This window comes from Haemaphysalis longicornis, unplaced genomic scaffold (assembly GCF_048455015.1).
Source record: "Haemaphysalis longicornis isolate Haplotype H1 unplaced genomic scaffold, Haemaphysalis longicornis Haplotype H1 scaffold_8, whole genome shotgun sequence".
Classification (NCBI taxonomy): domain Eukaryota; kingdom Metazoa; phylum Arthropoda; class Arachnida; order Ixodida; family Ixodidae; genus Haemaphysalis; species Haemaphysalis longicornis.
The window spans coordinates 193285041-193305162 of record NW_027526445.1 but is presented as its reverse complement, the minus strand read 5'-3'; the positions used below and the strand labels follow the sequence as shown (position 1 = coordinate 193305162).

The following is a 20122-nucleotide window of genomic DNA, read 5'->3' as shown; positions in this document are numbered from 1 at the left end:
TCGAAACAGAAGGAAGTTGTTTGAGCACATCGCCCATGCGTTGCCGCCGTGCCCACTGGATGTTGCCGGCGAGGGTGCTTGCTTTATACGGTCTTGCCACGGCGTTGTTCCACCTTGGTTCCTGGTGTCGAGGTTGTCGATGATAAACGGGTGAAGTTCCAATTCGGCAGAATCAACCGCAGCAGCCGGGTCGCCCAGGCGCATGCTCCATGCGTTCCCATGGAAGGAAGCGCAGACGGGAATCACCTGTTGAAACAGCTAGAAGGAAGTTGTTTGAGCACATCGCCCATGCGTTGCCGCCGTGCCCACTGGCACGGTCTACAGTAACAAGTCTACAGCAACAATGCTCCTGTTTTTCAGAAGCGCTTGGAGAATGCACTTCAGTGATCAATGCACGCTCTGTAAGACGAGCCCACGGTCAGCCTCTTCAGCGAGACGTTGTTCTCCAACCACTCCGCGAACACTGCCTGTGCACTGGGCGGGGCCTCGGCTCCTCGGTAGCACCAGCTCTGCCAAGGAGCGGTTCTGCGTGAGGCCTCTGAAAAAGTCCTCCGAACTCGGGCCTGCGGGGTACTCTTCTGACACCCGCAGTGTTGCGAGAGACCTCGTAGTCTGAAGAAGAGTGGAAAGTCCAGCAACCAGGGCTGGAGAATGCTGTGCGTAGCCTGCCCACTCGAGCTCTTGTAGATGTGGTAGAGAGAGTGTGGCTGTGGCCAGGTCTTCACCGCTGACCCACTGTGAGCTTCACGCTGGTTATTGACGGGCTTTTGCGAAGGGCATCCGAGAGTAGCTTGCGATGCACCTTGAAGAGACGGACGACCACCTCCACATGGGCGACACAGCGGTGGGACTTCAGCAGGTGGCACACAAGCAGGGTGACCAGGCGCAGCCCTTGCGGAGAGCAATCGCTTCTGGTGGGATCCTGGAAGAGCACCAGGGAGAGCCTGCCACCGCTTCCCGGCATCGCTCGCAGCTGCAAAGACGCCAGGCACAGCCTCGTCTTCCGCGCCGTCACCTCCGTGCCGCTGCTGCTGCTGCCCGCTGCTGTCAAACTCCCCGCTACCGCTACCCCCCGAAAGTGCCGAAAGGCCCGAAACTCACCAGCATGGAGGAAGAAAAAAAAAATTCCCCCGCACCTCCCCGAAGGGAATCGTGCAGAAATGCGAATGCATTGGGTGCACCGATGAGTGTGTTGCGAGTAATGGCGTAATGAATGACGAGAGTGTGAACGTAATCATTTATTCATCAGCACCTGTTTGTGTTATCGTTGTACCTGACGACCACAATCACTGCCTTGTGATCGCTAAAGTGCACGGTCAAAGGGTCTTTGCGAAGCATATACGCGCGTCGCAGTTTCGCGTAAAGACGTACCAGATCAATGCAACTCCCGTGAATGGTAGTGGGGCACGTGTCGAAGCCGGCAGAGAGACAATGCATATAGTGCCTGGTCTGCATGTACTCGACCAGCCACTCGCCACTCTTCTTGCATGCGCACGTCAACGTTGAAGTCGCCAACCAAGACTATGGGGTCAGAGGGTTTGGAGCGCACGCGCACACTTTCCATAGCCGCGTCCAGCTGCGCGGCAACGGCGTCTCGAGCGAGGTTGGGCGCGAGGTACACGGTCACCACAAAGACTCCGTCTCCGGTGTAGGCAAGGGTGTACAAGTCCTTGTACGGAGACGTGTCTCGAACCGGAGACGTGGCAACGGCGTGCGATATCAAGTTCCCATACACGTTTAGACACGAGACTAACACCGCAGTACTCGCCGTCCTTGCCGCTTCGAGCAAACTAGTACAGCTCGCTTCAAGCGCATGCGTTCGGCATTGAGCGCGGAGAGATAACACCTGCGGGCGCACGCCGACGGAGCACGACAACCCCCCACTAAGAAATGCATTCGCATTTACGACGACGACGACGACGAAGGCAGAACTACGAGGCGCGCGCTCACGTGCGCTCGCGCTGGAGGAATGCAGGCGCACGCCGCTCGATGGACGCAAGACAACCCCCGACTAATAAATGCATTCGCATTTAAAAAAAAACTTTTCTTTCCTCCATGCTCACCAGTCCCCGAACGCCAGCGCCACGAGGGAGTCAAGCGGCGGCAAACGTAAACACCGCCACTCACGCACTCGCCCGTTGAAATCCGGGCGACGCGGCAGGCCGCACCTTGCGTGCGCTCTCATCCAACGGCCGTGCTTGTTTGTCCACATCATAGAGTTTCATACAAAAAACAAATTATTATTGTATGAAACTCTATGGTCCACATGTCTTCCCTGATTGTTCTCTTTTCTTTTCCCACCAACATTCTAACCTTCTAACCTAAAGGTAGCAGTGCTGGCGCCCAACATTCTAGCCTTCTTCTAAAGGAGTATACGCCTCGAGCGCGGCCTGTAGGGGCGCCACTGAAATCCCCCTAGCGGCCCGTTTCGAAAGCAGGCGCGGGAGTCCCCGGCCCGCTCCCCCCTGTCGCCGTTGCTTTTGGGGCGCGTTCAAGACATCGATTTACCGTTTGCCCGCGTTCGAAATACCGAATAACGTGGAGCAGGCACTCTGTTTGCAAGCCTGGTGTGTTCACGAGAGTATAAACGTTTATGACGCGATCTTAGAAAGATCTATATGAGCGCCGGGCGTGTGTCACAGGCCGGCGTCCCGAAGCCAGCATTTGCATGCAGATTGCAATTCCGCTGCCCTGAAATTTAGTGGCAGTGTCTCCGTAAGCAGTGTTTCCTCCGATGTTCATGTTGCGGCCATACACACTATGATGTAAATCGACTATGTGCACTACAAAATCCAGCGGAGCACTCATACCTGACAGCACGCAAGTTACGCCTGCCAATATCACATATCAGATATTGGTCAGTACCCTGAACAAGCCAATGCGGCGTAAATTTCGCAAACATTGTACCAAAGAAGTACGATGGATAATGCAAAATTACACTCCGGAGTCAGCACACGACGGCAAATTTAATGCTGGGTCGTCTTGTCCCGAGGTGAGCGCTCGCTAAGATTCATCTGTTACATTTATCCTCCACGAGAAGCGCGAAGATGGGCTTATAGAGTAATCCGCGTCCGCGACCAAACTCTTCTTCGAAACATCGTCGTATGACACTGGGAGACTGCAGAATCTAGCATAAACCGAAATCAGAGACCCCTATCAGATACGACACTCTTCCAACGAGCCCGTGTGTACGAGATTTCGGCGCACGTTAAGAATCTCCAGGTGGTCAAAATTAATCCGGAGCCCTCCACTACGGCGTGCCTCATCGTCTCCGTTGCGTCGGCGCGTTAAACCCTGCAATCAATCAATCAATCAACTCTTTCAACGACACCTCGTATTTCTTGTGAACTGCGTATACCCTGTATTCTTCAAAAAATGCGTCCGCCGAATGATCAGCCGTTCGTTGAAGGCGAAAAACAAACGAAAAGTGAACACGCAGCTTGTGTGTGTGATTAATAAAACGTTCATTTGTTGATTACGCTCCGCATTTGTAAACAACGACAGTTGAGCGTCCTCCTCCTCACCCCCCCCCCCCCACCCCCATGTCTAGTGAAATATCAGTGCATTTCGCATCTAGTTGGTCTGGTGAATACTACCTTGCTCAAACAAACGTCTTTAGCATTTCAGAAGCTGCACTCGGTTTTTTTTTATTCCCGTACGACTATTCTATTTATTGCTCCTGACTTGCAGACCATTCATTTTCCCGTGGTCATTAACATATACCTTGGTTCTTACCATAAGGCATGAGTGGGCACATATCTGACAATGCACAGCCTTTGAGTGTACTTAACATTTTCGCGTGGCTTATATTCCCATAAAAGGTACAAGTTTTTGTACGCTGTTGGGTTATCACATCCCCGAAGCATATTTTTCTACGACGTACATATTCGAAGCAAAGCCGCATTTGTTGTCTGCGCTGCAAAACGAACCAACCTCTTACGGTGCCAATATCAGGTCTAAACGAAGTGACAATAAATAGAATTCACTTGTGCTGACATGTTCGAAGGTGACAGCGGTGATATGCCGCTGCCGTCGCCGACGCCCGCAAGAGCGGCCAAGAAGCGCGCAGAACCGCCTCCCCGGGTAGCTGTTGTTGGCGTTCGAGCGCTCTACCAAGGCGCCGCTGTTTTTTTTAAGCGCCCTAAACGTGCAGTTAGCTTACAGACGTCACCTTAACAAGTTGTTTAGTGCGCGGAAAGGCAAAGAGAAGCGAAAGAGAACCAAAACACTGCATGACCACCTATCAGCCACGCAGCGCTAATCCCGCAAACGCCGCGGAGAAGCGGCGGCAGGCGGCGCAGCGATCGCGAATCTCGAGGCGTATAGCAGTATTCGCCGCGAGCTCGACATGTAGGTGGCGACAGCGTCGCGCTGCTAGTGTGGATGCTCCGCTGAGGGGCCCGTAAGAATGCACACTGTGAACGCGCTTCGTGCCTTTTTCTCGCCGTATGTGCGCACGACAGGTGCAAACAAGAGTGGTATGCTGTAGTTCGGTTACTCAACGTTCAATGTATTGCATGGAAGCGGCAGTCAGTTTTCATTATTACGCCAAAAAACGTGACGACTCATCGGGAATCTCAGAATGGCCGTAATTGTGACAATGAACTTGTACGCTGTGGCTCGTAGCAAGCTCGATATTTCCAGACTATGGCTTTGAGCCTTCAATAAAAGCATAAATAGAAACAAATCAGGAAGCCTCGATCTCTGAAATTCAGTTTACAACGGCAATCTCAATCGCTTTCACTGGTAGCATGACGCATTCTTGCATTTGTGGGATGCTCTGAAATGGTAACATTACTTAAGTGCCCCGAAATTCCTTCTAAGAGCTTACGATATTTTTTGTGTGTTCAAAAGGCAACATAAAATTACTGAATTTTGATCAGCGCAGAGATATAAATGTACCCGCTCTAACGGGTCTTTTAAATGAAATTTTAGCGACTCTGAAGGAAGGTTTCATGAATAACGGTTTCGGATCACTTATTTACGGCTTTCGTCGCAAGTGAACTTGCGAATTGAATTGTCAACGCACGGCGCACGCAGTACAATCATCATCTCATGTTTAGCTAGGTTTTCGCAAAGTGACAAGCAGGCTTACAGTGTGCAAACCAAGCTTCTGGGACCTCACAGTGAGCACAAATTTTCTGTGATATGGCTGCTCTGTTGACGATTTGCGTTCCTTTTAAAATCTAACAGGTGCCTGCAACAGCGAGATGTGTTTGCATTCTTGCGTATAAGGTCGCTTGCGAACCCTAAAGACGGTAATAAATGAAGTTGCGCTGTTGAAGATGTAGTAAAACATTTCCTTTTTATTTCTCGTTGCAAATCAGCGTAACGGGTTCCCGGTAACTACTTTGTTTTGTAAACTGAATATCGCCTTTGTCTTGGCATTTAATCGCTTGAGGAATGGTTAAAAAATGAAATTCTGCGCATTTATTTTTTTTTCGGGTAGGGAGACGGGGGGGGGGGGGGGTCCTGCCAACGTTGCAAGAGTAGCGAGAAGAGAACGCATGTAACGCGCGCGAAAAGCCAAACTTTGGTTAACAGTATTAATTACAATCGAAACTACACTAGGCGTCGTGTTCTGTAGCGGTGAAAAAGCAGTACACGTATTTTCCAAAATGATTCACCCCCCTTTGGTCCGAGATTGTCCAGGAATTGTGGGACGCCTTTTCAAAATTGTATTGGAAGCAAGCATTGTGGGAACAAATTAAAAAAAAAAACCAGCGAGTCATGGCACACACCCCACACACATGTGGGCAACAACGTGCATTATATATTACGCGTTTTCTCCTCTTTCTTTAAACTTAGGTGAGGTTAAGACGTGACCAAATTAGGCATTTGGTTATGCTGAGTGAGACACGTTTCTGGACAAGGTGATTCATGTCGGATTTGAAAATGATATATATGAAAATGACACACAAAATGCCACATGACTGACGCAAACTCACAACTGCTTAATTTTACCGAAACCTTCCCCCTAAATACTCTTGCGCATCCATAGAAACGTATTTTAAATAATACGTAAAATTAGCAACTCTATACAGTTGAATAAATGTTTATTCCTCCTCCTGAGTATAACCAACGACTGTCCAAAAATGGTATTTATTTTAGAAAAGGTACGGGAAGGACACGATCACACAGACGCTTGCGGGTGTAAAATACGTGTCCGGTAATGCGTGGGCGATAGCGCACGGGTCGTGTGCAGTGTAAATGTTTTTGTTTGTTTCTTCTTTCTTTAAGGACACAGCGCAATTTTACAAGGGTGTGGAATTTGCACGCGTATGCACAGGTCTTGTCGCTTCTTACCCGTTTCGCGTACTCAACTTTTATCCTTTAAATAATCGCCACGCCACCTTCAAAAAGCACCCTTCGACGTTCCCGAAACCGCAGGCGACTGCACTCAACAAAAAGAAAAGTGCAATGTGTTGAAGCAATGTTTATAACACGTTTCACACTCAAGCGGTGACAACAGCGAAAATGTTTCGTGGAATTAAACCAGCGCATTAACCCGCAACGGCCGCTGATTATTGCGTTTCTAGAGGAAACGAGCACGCAGAGGTTACTATGTCATTGCTTACTGCCAAACGAGCACACATATTGGTTGTTTTGTCGTGTGCAGCATGCGTCTTGCGCCGCACGCAACGTGAAAAAGCAGACGACGCGAGAGCGCCATCCACACTAGGAGCGGTTCGTCCCGCCGCCGCCAGGGGCCGACTGTGTTCGCGCTCGGGGCGAATACCCTCTAGCCTGTGCCTGAGCGGCACCTCTTATCTCATCCTGTCCGATACGGCATGATGATTCTAACTTCAAAACTATGGAACCGCAAACCCACTCGCAGAGAGCATAGAGTTTCATACAACTGTTGTAACTCTATGGCATAGAGTTTCATACATCTATGTCTAAAGGTAGCAGTGCCGGCGCCCCCTACCTATCTTTTTGCGAACGTGCAGCGCGCGTTGTTCGTCTGTTGTCATTACAAGTTCTTTGTGTAGCTACTGCCGCCGCTGGTACTGCTGGTACTGCACGTGCGTACTATGTTCAGTAGCTATGATCAAACGTGGAGAACTTGATTCGACATACTTGACACCCAACCTACTCAGGCGAGTGAAGTTTTATTCCACGCTTGCAAGGACTGAGGCTTGGGCAGGTTGGTTCATGACTAAAAGGAGGGGAACAGCGCAAATTCTTCTCGTGTCTGTCGCTTCCTTCTTCTCGTGTCTGTCGAATTTGCGCTGTTCCCCTCCTTTTATTCCACGCATTTTTGCACTCGTGGTACCAAGAAGTGTGCATGTGTTTACATCGTGCCACACGCGCTTCGGACATCGGGCCATTGTTGATGTTCTTGCGTAGTTCGCAATCCCAAGCGGGAGCCGTTCTATCCAGGAACGCTCGCCCGAAGTTCAGCGGCATTCTGTACCTAAAGCACTCGTGTTTTGTTTTGTAACTTTAAAGCTTGCACCACCGGCTGGTGGTGCAGAATGAGTTGGTATTTTCCCGTGCGCTTCCTGAAAATGGCTTAAAGAAAACCGATGGCGTATGCCTAGGGTTGTTCGTGTACAACCCGATTTTACCCGATTCTTACACCCCGAACGTATGTTTCGGGAGAATCGGGCGGGTTAAACCTGACTTCTCCCCGGATGGACCTTTTCAAAGTAGCAATCGGCACAATCTTGCGCTGATAGTCCGCCGTTTTCAGCCCGTACTTGCTGGAAGCAAGCCCCACAAACACAGCTTCCCAACTGGCATGAGTAGCTGCTGCTCGCTACCGCATGTTGGCAAATGCTGCACCACGGCCGCTGGATGAGAGCGCACGCAAGGTGCGGCCTGCCGCGTCGCCCGGATTTCAACGGGCGAGGGCGTGAGAGGCGGTGTTTACGTTTGCCGCCGCTTGCCTCCCTCGCGGCGCTAGCGTTCGGGGACTGGTTTCGGGACGGAACGGGGCGGTCCCCGTAGGCGAGCGCTTGCGCCGGCTGAGAGACACAGCCAGCGCACGGGTTTTCCTGGGCTACTCAACCGCGAAAACTGTCTGTCCGTATGTGTGTGTCTAAGTCTGTCGCTCGATTCAGCCGCCCGGCCGTGACTGAAGCGGCCAGAAGTTAAAACAATTCTTGAGTAAGATTCAATCTAATAAATGTAAAAAAGGGCTCCATATTCGACAACATTGTTAAAAAAAGATACTATTCAGCAAAAAGATAATAACCACCGGTTAGCTTTAATTGTCTGAAGACGCCTCACACATAGCACATAAGCCGCGTTGCACAGTTTAAAGCCGCAAGTTGTTTAAATCGGCCGGTATTTGGCGGGACTTTATTCATACGAAATTTCTAAAATGTCACTTTTCATGGAAAACGCGTTGTCGACAAACGGGAGAGCGACAAATATTTGCCGGCGACGGATTAAAGCTTGCCTTCTATTGCAAAAAACATGTTGTGCGGGCACAATGCGCACCTAATAAAACGGGGACACGCGATAGGATGGTTGAAAAAGGATTTGAAAAGACTAGACATTTTGCTATGCGTGTCTTTTGATACTCTTATACTGACTCGATCATATCTTGCCGCGCACAGAGATTTCGGTTGTTTCATTTTCGCTGGCACGAAAAACTTGATTAAAGAGGTTGTATATAAAGAAAAATAAATACACCGTGCGGTGTTCAAGAGACAGTGCGTACGGTCCACTCTCCTAGCTACTAAGCATTTTTAAACTTTGCGATGAGAACTAGCACTAGGAACATTTCCTCCGTTATTTCATCGCCGATTTGAACTCATCTGCCTTTATCCCTGAAGCTAACGGCCGGGCTCCTGGAGCAGCACCAGTGTGTGCTGAAATTAGCGCGCTGTAAAGACGATGGGGTAGTTTTGCTCTGCGAAAATACTGCGCTTCAATTCGAGTTCATTTTCGTAGCGTAGGGAAATTTTCACATACGTTATTAGTACGTCAGCTTTCTTTTTTGAGTACCCATGGCATAATCTCTCCGTAATGCAAGAAGTGTAATGCCTTGTATCTGCACAAAAAATGCGTAATTCACGCAGTTAGAACATATAATAATTATGATATTCTAGATGTAGATTGTTGGTGTAAAATAACAAAAAAGTGAAATGCAAAAGTGGTGTTTGAATGCTTACGCATTATTAAAATTCCTGTACAATTTCGTTTTTTTTTTTTTTGTGTCCGGGCAAAAATTTAGCATGCCGAAGCTCGCCCAATACATTTTTAAAATTTTTTGTCGACCCGGACATCACATCTGCTCTCCTTAATGTTTTTTCGAGGCTGCAGAGAACAAGATTAAATATCAGGTAGAAACTGGAATCGCTTCTGTATATATATAATGTCAAAATAAAAAAGGGCCGACATAGCTATGATAGTACTATTACAGTCTACAATCTGACCTTAATAATATTTATACTTGGTGCAAACTTTGGCATATGGAGCTTAACATAACTAAATGTAAAGTGATGAGGATATCCCGTAATCAATTAACTTGACCTGGTTATTTTCTTAACAGTACCCCATTAGAGTCCGTAGTCGAATATAAATACCTTGGTGTGCACATAACTAACAACCTCTCCTTGTGTCGACATATTGATTTTATAACATCTAAGGCTAACCGCATGCTTGGATACTTAAAGCGAAATTTTTCCTTAGCCCCTTCTTGTCTAAAAAAACAGTTATATGTTACTTATGTGCGCCCCATACTGGAGTATGCTTCGTCAACTTGGGATCCTGGATATACTGATCTAACTAACCAACTTGAAGCTGTACAAAACCGTTCTGTAAGATTCATACTTTTAGCTATCATCGTACCGCCAGTGTAACTACTATGAAATCCAGTCTGAACTTAACTCCTCTCGCTACACGTAGAAAACTGTCCCGTCTCTGCCTATTCCAGAAAGTGTATCATAATAACCATGTACTCAAATCACGCTGGATACAACCCGCACGTTTTATATATGAACGTCTTGACTATCGTCACAAAATTCATATCCCGCACCAAAACACTGTCACCTACTCTCATTCGTTTTCGCCGAAAACGTGCCGTGAGTGGAACCACCTGCCTGCTTCATTAGCTTGCATTACTAACCCTAACCATTTCCGGGAAGCATTGTCAAGTTCAAATTTGCTGTGAATTTTTTTTTCCGGAATACTTTCTAGTAAGGAGTGCTTTTTTTTGTTTTTCGTTGTTTATTGTTTCTTTTTTTTTCTTTTTCTTCTTAGTGTATTGTATGCTGGTGTCGATCCGCCGTTACTGTGTTCTTTTACGGCGAATGATGTGCGCTTACCGTTTGCTTTTATTTTTGCTCCGAGTGTGATTTCGTTTATGGCTGCGGTTATTGCATTTGCTTTACCAGTTTCTTAAACATTGTTTGATATTTTTGTCTGTACAATCCTTAAACTTTTGTCGCGTGCTTTTGACGTCTTTTTTTTTTTTGCTTCTATGTAAGCCCCTCCCCTCTACAATGCGTGTATGCCCTGAGGGTAAAATAAATAAATAAACAACTAAACAACGTGTAATCAAGTCATATTTGCCATGAAATTAATACGGATTCTGATGTTTTATTTAGTGCACGAGGGAAAACCTACATAAAAGTTGGTTATATGTCTTCAAGAAGTAATTGGCACTTATAAATAACGAGCGCCGTCACAAAACATTATTTCTGTTCGGAATTTTAATGTATCCTCTACAGTCGCAGCTTGCAGAAAAAACGTAAAGAGCATGCCGGGCGATGTGAGACACAACGACACAGCAATGCGACACAGAAGGCACACTATCAAGGCGTAATGCTGCTGCGAACGGAATTTAATTTCCATGTTGACCAAATGAAGCTCGACCACCGCTAATCGTGTTTGTCGTTTAACAGGCGTAACATTAGTGCTGGTAAATGCCTTATGCAGAGCGTGGAAAGCCGATGATAAGCCCACTCTTCGAAATAAGCGGCCCGAAAGCCGACGACCCGCGGGCTTCGCTCGCCGCAACCAGTCCCGGAACGGTGGCGCCGCGGTGGCAGTATTTGGCTCTAGGCGCACTCACGCCGCTTTGGGGGCACGCGGCAGGCCGCACGTCAGTGCGCCTTTCATCCAGCGGCCGTGGCTGCACTGACATTGTTGTGCCTAGCTAATGGAAGCGGTGTTGTCGGGATAACTTTTTCCCAGTAGCGATACCGTCAGCGATCAGGCAGGTCTCGAATGAAGACCGACATTTTGAGCAAGCAGATAATGTAAGTACGAGTAAAAAATCGATGACCAGCTTTTCGTGAATAAAAAGTTTGATTTCTTAGAAACTATCAATGCTCTTTACTCTCATCATGACTGATTCATTTGCAAACAAATGCCAAATTTCAGAGAGCACTATCTAGAAAACATCCCCCCAATTACCGGCTTGAAATAAGCACGAATTTTTACGTGTTAGAGTTAAGAAGCTCGTGAAAGTGTGTAAAAGAAACTGAGTGTTTTACTTAGAACATCTGTAGATTTAACCCGAAAAAACCCAAATTTCGAAATGGTTTTACAAAAAACCCGATTTATTCCCGAGTATCAGTTCAAAAAATAGCACCCGTTTTTTATCCCCCGATTCAAAAAAATATGAACACCGGAAATGAACAACCCTACATTGCTGTGTTCCCAGTTGCGACACCGAATTAAAAATATTAAATCGTGGCGTCCTCTGCTTCTCGAAAAAGTGAATACTTCCGGTGCAGTGCGCGTCGGCATCAGTTGTCATTGCAATCTCCCCGCTGTTCGTAAAAACGGAAAAGTAAAATAGTTTTATTGTTCAGTAGGACCCTCGCCATCTTATCTTATTGCGAGTGCGCTTGCCATGCCAAAGGTTAGATGCCACTATGCCATGTCGGACAGGATGAGATAACAGGCTATTTCCTGGCACAAGCGAGGGGGCAGAATCTGTTAAGCTAGCAGCTATCTGCAAGTAATCATCTCCGTAAGTGTTTCCTAAGGGGGGGGGGGGGGGGGTTGAGGCAAGGCCTTCCCCCTTCCCTTTCTCACTCCTTCCAGTAAGCCCGCTGTTTACACCCGAAAAAACAAGTTGCTAAACACTGGTACGTTACTGATTTGGATAAACATGACGAAGTTGCACAGTATTTTTTGCTTAGATGTATATTAGGTACTTGGTCAAGGTGCGAATAATATGCTAGGATATTGTTTTTCCCATTGTTTTGTGAACTCCAACATTTAATTATTTTTAATTTCTTTGCATTATAGTCAGGTTTAGCTCCAAATGTCTCTTGTTTGCCCTTAGTTTCTTTTCTTAATTTCTTCCTCTTGGTTTCTTTTTCTTTTTTTCCTATAGTCTCATCAGGTGTAGAATGCAGGTAAACCATCTGTCTTAGGTGTGAGGCAGACCATTTCGCCTAGCTCTGGTCTTCTCTTGGTTGTTTCTCATGGCTGTAATGGTGTTATTTTAGTGTTAGTAATGGTGCTAAGTGTAGTTTGGTGTAGCTATTTAAAGCATTGCTTATCTCTAGTTTTTTTCTCGGTGACTGCTCTGTCAGCTGTGATGCTCTATTTTTCTGATTTATTGAAAAAGTGGTCTGCTCAGTGTTAATTGAATGTTGAGTAAAATCCATTTGATTTTTTTTTTTTTGATGAGGGGGGTACCAGAATTAAGAAATGGCAAATAGCAGATGTTTGACTCTAGAAACCTGCTCCCAGACAGACTTGCACTGCTCTGAAATTCGCCTTTTGGTGCTCCAGAGCTGCTCCTAAGCAGCATTATTCCTGCTTCCTGTGCTGCTTCAAGAACTTCCACCGCTGCAGGTAAAAGTGCAGACGGGGCCACCACCAGCAAAGTGGCTTCAATGGAGGAGTTCCACAAAACTGCGCAAAAAGGTGGGGCTTCTTCATTCCCGCAGCTTTAGTGTGGGAGTTTGGGGATCCACTTTGCGATAAGAAGCTCCCTGGCAAGAGCATGCGTTAGGAATATGAACTAGAAGAGGGAGGGCCCTTGACTCCCCAACTCCCAAAAATGGGAGAAAGTTGCCCACAATGCCCCCCCCCCCCCCCCACCTACACCCTCTCTTCGGAAAGTAGGGTACACACAAAAACAAGGTTACCATCATTGAATGGTGATGATTATGATGGTGTGTTGTGGTGTCTCCATGTGTTCATCAAGTTTTGCTTGGTGCAGGCATGAACTATATTGTTGATGAAAAAAGTCAGGTTTCACAAAAGTGATGGAGAGAAAAAGGTTGTAGAAACGTTTACTGGAGCCGACACAAATTAGAAGAAAGGTAGTGGGCCTCTTTTAATTGGTTCAGGAAGCCGCGAGTAGTGAGTGCTGCTGCTCTAGCCTGGGAGATGAGGTGTTCCTGAATCTCAAGCTGAGGTCGCCCCATTCCTTGTGGCTTCACTTTGTGAATTGTTGGTACAGCACAGCAAGTGTGCTGAGTGAGAGAATCACTGCACTGCACTGAGGGGTCCTGACCTCCTTTTTTTTTTCTTCATTTTTTAAGGCCATCCGCGAGTAGTTTTGTGAAAACAGTGCCAGGGCAATTCTCCTTGAATAAAATTGGTGAACAGACAGTCTTATGACGGGCGTACTCTCAGTGGCACCTTTTTTGTCCAGCCATTGTCTCCGCGATGAGCGAAGGATGTGGCCATAGTCCCTTTCTTGAAAAGACGGAGTGCAACTTTGCCTCACGTGAAGCACTTCATGGAGAGAGAGAGAGAGAGAGAACAATCTTTAATGAGTCTGGCGATGTCAGCCGAGCCAAACCGCCTGGCTTGCTACGCCAGATGAATGCTGTGACAATGATGATTATAATGATGAAGAGGAACACATGATTTGAACTATTTACAAAGTCTGATCAAGGCTTGTGGCTTTTAGATAGGCCAGTAACGCTTTTGTGGCACAAAAGGCACGTTTGGAAGAATTCCAGGGACCTAATACGTCTCTCAGTTCTAGCCCTACGGAGAGCGGCCGGCCCAGAGACACTGCAAGGCACACTCTTTGCGTACTAAATCGCGCACAGCCACAAAGGAGGTGTTGCAGATCTTCACGGACACCACACTGTGGGCACAGAGGCGAGGTGGACTGATTGATTTTGTAGCAGTAGTATCGCGTGTAGGCGACGTTCAACCGCATGCGGTGCAGTACTGCTTCATCATGCTTCGATATCCCAGGTGGCATGCTAAAGTTACAATGCGGGTAGATAGAGTGGAGTGGCACGTAATGACGGGATGCGTCTGACCAAATCGAACGCTGCATGCTCCATGCCACACTGGATGCAAGTGCTGAAGCATCTTTCCGAGAAAATGGTACCGGTACTTGTGGTCCACGTTTGCTGTGCGCTATGAATGCAGCAGCGTCCACCTTCACATTTCCAGTTGTTCCGCAATGGGCAGGAACCCACTGGAGTGTTATTTGATGACGCGCCTGCAGAGATTGAAGATGCGAAGCATGTACATCAAGCACAAGCTGATCTTTGGGGAAAGACGCCAAACATTGCAGTGCAGCCCGAGAGTCCGTGAAGATGGCCCACACGCGTGCAGGCTGCTCGGTGATATAAGCCAAGGCCAGCCGCAGAGCTGCAAGTTCGGTAGCCGTAGATGAGGTTTTGTGGCCTAGAATGGCACTGGGGGTGGTGCGAGATGGTATCCACACCGCGACAGTGGATGATGTGGATGACACCGATCCATTAGTGTACAGATCCTTCACAAGGAGAAGGGTGAGGGCAGGTCGTGATACTCACTGCCACTGTCTCTTGCAAGGAGGAGTCTCCATTGCTGTTCCTTATAAGCAGCAGTGTCAGGAGTAGATCGCGGCAGTGCATTGCGACGTACGTACGTTTGGACAGTCAAGCATATCCTCGGAGAAAGGCAAATGTTTCGTGTCCTTTGGTGAAAAGTCCGCCTACTTACAAACTGGGGTTTTAGGGCATCGCTGATCTATATGGTCGGTTTGCTGTTCACACCAAGCGGCAGATCTTATGAGGTTCGTACGCTGCCAAACGTTTCCTCTGTCCAACCCGATTCGTAGAGATGACTTCCAGCCAGCGCTTCGCCACAAGGAGACCTCAAACTTGGGAATATGGAATCTCCAGAAATTGTGCCATCCTTGCTCGATACAGTCCCTGCTCAAATGCTAGCTTCAAGCTCGTCAAGTGAGGAAATAATTTCAGCGTGCTACGATTCCATTGTCATTCACAGTGGCGTTGATCAAAACCTACCTGGATGAAGAAATGAAAGGGTTTGGGAAGTGACTGCTGACAATGTCGCAGGGCTTCATTTCAAGCTACGGTGGAAGCTCGATAATATGACTTTCAAGGGACCGGGCGAAAGCGTTCTATGACCTACGTGAGTGTCATCTGATCGCGGTACAGGTAAATGCAGGCCTAGTAGACAGTCTCATGCGACAAGTGGGCTAAAAAAGTAAGAACTTATTTAAATTACCATATTTAGCACATGCTTGTGTAATTAGCGAGCCCCAGCTGAAATCCCAAGTTTCTAAAAGCAAAAGGAACACTGATTTTGTGCCCCCCCATGTGGCGTCTGCCCGCCAGCCGCACGCCACACAATCCCCATGCTGCCCGGCGCTAGCCTGCCGGCCCTGTGCCTCGCACGCAGGATAGGATGGAAAGGCCAGCGGGGCCGAGCAAATTGAGAGGGGACCAGGCGAGAGTGTCAGGCTGCCAAGGCCGCAAGCTAGTGGTGATGGAACAAAGCGACCATTGCCATGGGGTATCATGTATGTGTTCACGTTAGTTGGCTGGGAGCTTCAAATTGGCGGTCCAGCGGTCACGTGGACTTTGACTTCTTGCGGTTGGCACAGTGCTGCCGCGTGGGGCCGTCAAAGGCTCCTGCCCACAAGTACCCGCCTGCTTCTGTTCAGCAGGTGGCCAGGCTTGCCGCGCACGGTTAACCTCTGCGCATCAAGCAGTGCCAAACAGGGGTTAAGAAATAATGGTTGGGAAGAGGCGGTGAAGTGGCATAAAAGGCGGGAAAAACGGCGGTTCATCTCCGCCAGTGTCCACCGCATGAAGTCGAATGCGTGCACCCAAGCGTTGCATGATTGGGGTTTACAATGCATTGCTTTTATGGGGAGTTTGCCGGGACTGCGGTTAATGTGTCGTAAGAAGTGGTTCATCATAAAACTGAGGGATGTATAATCGGGGTTTCACTGCACTTCGACTTAGAGTGCGACAGCCACCTGGCCACCTGCACGAGTCGGGCGTCTACAGCATTATGTTCGACGAAACAACCGATGTGCCTCACACGTTGCAGCTAAGTCTTGCTCTGCGTTATGTGCACGAGAACGCTGTACGAGCGGACTTTTTCCAACCCCGGGGCAGGTTCTCAGGGCGGCCTTCGTGGCGGTAGGCGTTTACAATCTTATTCACGGAGGAATACGCGTGTCCTGTGAATTTTGCAATCTCCTTCTGCGAAACGCCTCTGTCACACATTGGGACAATTTGAATGCACTCTGTGAGCGTTACGCCGGGCATGGCTGATCCAGAATGAAGATCACAAGAATAGCTTCACCCTTTTATAACGATCTGCACAGCAACAAGACTGATAAAGATGGGCGTCACCTTTTTTATCGAAATTATCAGGTATAGCTACTACAATCGGTCGCATTAAAAAATATTTGCACATGCTCGAAGCTTGAGGTCTCTTCGATTTGGCTTGCACTGGCTGCACTAGTTCCGAAAAGTGCCGCAGCGGTGCCGACCGGTGTCGCGTGCGTGCAGCGCCGGTTCAGGAAGTGCAGGTGCAGCCGCGACACTAGCGTGGCCGGATACAACCAAAACGAGGACACAAGTGTAGGCCTGCAGCAGCCGGGACACGCGAACTTGCGCCTCCAAGATCGCAAGCATGGATCGGCTGTCAGACAGGGCACTTTTCGAAGCTGCCGCGCAGCTGCTCGACTCCGACAGCGACGACATGGAGTGCAGTGACAGTCCGTGGAGTGACTCTGACGACGAGTTCGACACCGTGTGCATTTCTGTGGCGTGCGCGTTGGTACGCGAAGACGCCAACCGTGTGCCTGGCTACGAGCACGTTGTCAGTAGGTACAACGAACAAGAGTTCAAAAGGCTGTTCAGGCTGTCGAGGGAGACGTTTGATTGCCTGAGCTCCATGTTCAGCGCTTCGGCCTACTATCCGTGCGCAGTGGAAGGCCGGCAACAAATCTCGGCTCAGAAGACGTGCCTCATTGCGCTTGTGTACCTCGGCTCGCAAGTGTCGATGTACGCGATCGCAGACAAGTTCAACGTGACGGAGTCACAGAGGTCATTCACTTCCTCCACGCAATTAGCGCTGAAGTCATCGGCTGGCCAAGTAGCGTGGAGGAAGTGACACGCATCAAGGCCGGCTTTCTCGCCAAGAGCGGTGGAAAGGGACCTCGGAATGCCATTGGCTGCATCGACGGGTCGCATATCGAAATACCAACGCCAAGTGAATCGGCCCAGTCGTATTTCAACCGCAAGAAGTGGCCGTCTATCATCTTGCAAGGCATCTGCGACGATAGGAACAAGTTCCGCAACGTTTTCATCGGGTTCCCGGGCTCGGCGCACGACGCCCGCGTCCTGAGAGAGAGCCCCTTCTCTGAACGCGCAGCCGTCGAATGCGGGGAAAACTACATTCTTGGGCAGTGCTAATTGTGGTCACCCCTGCCCTGCCAACGCAAAGTTGACATGAAAGTGCCTTGTGTTGATTTGATTGAATTGTGTTGTTGTGCTGAAATATCCGACATCACGGAAACTGCTATGTTGTTGAACTGCATCCACTGTGAAAGGCAAACCATGTGCATAACATTTGCATGAAAACCGAGTTGGCAGTGCTGCAAGAAACATTTGCATGAAATTAAAAAGTGTGCAGTCCTGACACGCCGTCTTTATTCGTTTTACTTGTCCTTTGTCGCAAGCAGATCTATCAGACGGTCGAATCTCTGTATTCGCTCCTCGTGGTGCTTTGCCTTCGCCTCCTCCCACTGCTGGCGGGCTTTGAAAGCCTTTTCCCTGGCCTCCTCTTGCTTCGCTTTGGCCTCCCCCATCTTTTGGAGCGTCTCCAAGAGGGGACCCAGCTGCGACCTGCTATGCCGCACTCTCTTCGGTACAGGGCCCCCCTTGTTCTGCACCGACAAGTCCTCAGGAGGTCCACCTCCTCCACCTTCAACTGGCACTGGCAAATCTTTGGGGGTTTCTTCGGCTGCAGTGCTGGCCCTGTTGAAAGTTGTGCACAAACGTCACACCACTTACAATCATCACTTTGCTTACACTATGCAATTTTCACTTACCCTGGGTTCCCTCCTGGTAGGATTGCCTTTCCAGGCTCCAAAAGGATCCTTGGGTTAATGCTGTCTTCCTTCTCTAGAACTGCGGCAAGCTCCCTGTGTGAACATTTCAATGGTTAAACAGGTTCATGGTGTCCCGAGGTAACTCAGGGTATGAGGGATGCCAGAACTGTTGAATAGTTCAATAAATAATTTCAACTTACTCCTCGTGTGCGCAACTTGCGGGGGCACGGCCAGTGGAAGTGTTATTTTTTTTTTGCCTTCTTATAGGATCTGTCCAAACTCTTCCATTTATTTTCCACTTGGGTGGCCGTCATACTGCACAGGAACTCTTTGTTCATGAGCTCGGTTATTTTATTCCAGAGCTGTTTTCTTGTCCTAAACAAAAAAGAAAAGCACAGCTGAAGTAATGTATGGGTAAAGTAAAGTAGCACTTGACTGATGCGAGTCGCATGCTAGGGGTGCGCAGCGTTTTATTTTTAACTTTCTTAGTAAAAATGCGCTGCTATTAGGTGCCGTTCTGTCAGAATATTTGTATTTCGGCTGTCGAAGCAGGAGGAAAAGATGTGCGATCTTCAGCATTCTGCGAATAATTTTAAATGGCTTGCAACCAGAAGTTCGAGCGACAACGCCAGCGCCCCTGTACAGTTCATTTGCAGCTACTGCGTTCACACAGCGCAGGGAGAAATTATGGCGTCCTGCATGTAATTCTGCACACAAAGGATAACATACCGGAGTGTTCTGCTCTTTCCCACCAAGTCCTTGAGCGCGGTGTACTGGGCGATGAAGAACTTCGTCCTCCGGGCACTCCACAGTTCCGCCTCATCTTCAGCCAGTGCGGCCTCACCATCATCGCCGTCAGTGCAGGCGGAAGTCTGTGGTTGCGCCGGAGGGGGCAAATTCTCATCGCCCGCTGCAGTGAACCGCAACGTTACGTGCTGCCCGCCTGCAAAAGTACACACCAGCATGTATAAAGTCGGCGCAGCCTTTGAGAAATCCCAAACTGCGACCCAAAGCAACGCGACGAGGCCGACATGGCTACGACCAAAAATAAAACCGCTCTTGAACGCTACACGGGTTTATCGCCGGCATGCCGGGCATGCAACAACACTTACCGGACGTCTCGTACAGGTAGCAGCCGCTGTCGTCCTGCATGGGTGACCCGTCCGGGTTGTGAAGGAGGTACACGTTCTCCTCCATGCCGTCAATAACGACGCGCAGCGTCGTCTGCTCCGCGTTGGGCGGCACGTACGCCATGCTGCACTATTCCGGCACCTCCTTTTCGGCAAGTGCACGGCGACCGAGAACTAGTGCCGAGGTTGGCCTGCACTATACCTGCACCTTGGCAAAACGAGGCCGACGGTGCTGCACCCCTTGAACTGGTGCAACCAGTGCAGCCGAATCGAAGACGCCTTTGGAGTTATCAGCCCGCAGCCTGCCATAGGCCTTCTCCTGGGGGGGCGTGGCGAAGGGCTGCTTGTGGCCTCGAGCACCTTGGTTATGCTCCAAAGCTGTACGCCATGGTGACAGATCGCGGTAAATGCGCATTCGAATTCTTGGTAACGCGCGCGCTGCCGGCACCCACAGCTTCGCGCGGAGCGGCGCGCAAGTCCAGAGTTCTGAAGCCATGGCCTGCAGCGCCCCTATGGTGCCGCCCAGAACCACACACTGAAGGGCTGTCTACCGGATGCAGTTAGCATGCGTCACGAGCGCTCTCACCCTCACCGTATCCTCGGTATTCAATGGCGTGGAATGCATGCAGGCAACCAAGTGTGCGCCGCCATATCTGTGGCCTAGCGTCTGTTGCTAGGCGATGTTGTGCGCACGGCCCGCAGATCAGGCACCCCTCTTCTCCTCCATGCAACCGTGTGGGTG

At 49.0% G+C, this 20122-nt stretch overlaps 1 protein-coding gene and 1 pseudogene across 3 annotated transcripts in view; one reads left to right on the top strand and one right to left on the bottom strand.

Annotated features, from left to right (window-relative positions):
- The first annotated feature begins 11774 nt into the window (after window positions 1-11774).
- The window catches only part of LOC144149889 (uncharacterized), a 30475-nt gene continuing 22127 nt past the window's right edge, over window positions 11775-20122 (top strand). The window contains exons 1-2 of one of the 2 annotated variants that reach the window (XM_077681617.1): window positions 11775-12053; window positions 12711-12843. In XM_077681617.1, the coding sequence (XP_077537743.1) occupies window positions 12813-12843 (31 nt within the window). In that variant the 5' untranslated portion in view covers window positions 11775-12053; window positions 12711-12812. Of the gene's footprint in view, window positions 12054-12111; window positions 12844-20122 lie in introns of those variants that run through there. The other variant, XM_077681618.1, reaches the window with a different exon arrangement.
- LOC144149264 (uncharacterized) lies at window positions 18447-19527 on the bottom strand (annotated as a pseudogene). The gene is made up of 3 exons (XR_013318247.1): window positions 19363-19527; window positions 18980-19193; window positions 18447-18625 (listed from the first exon to the last, which is right to left on the bottom strand). The product of XR_013318247.1 is annotated as an uncharacterized LOC144149264 (transcript).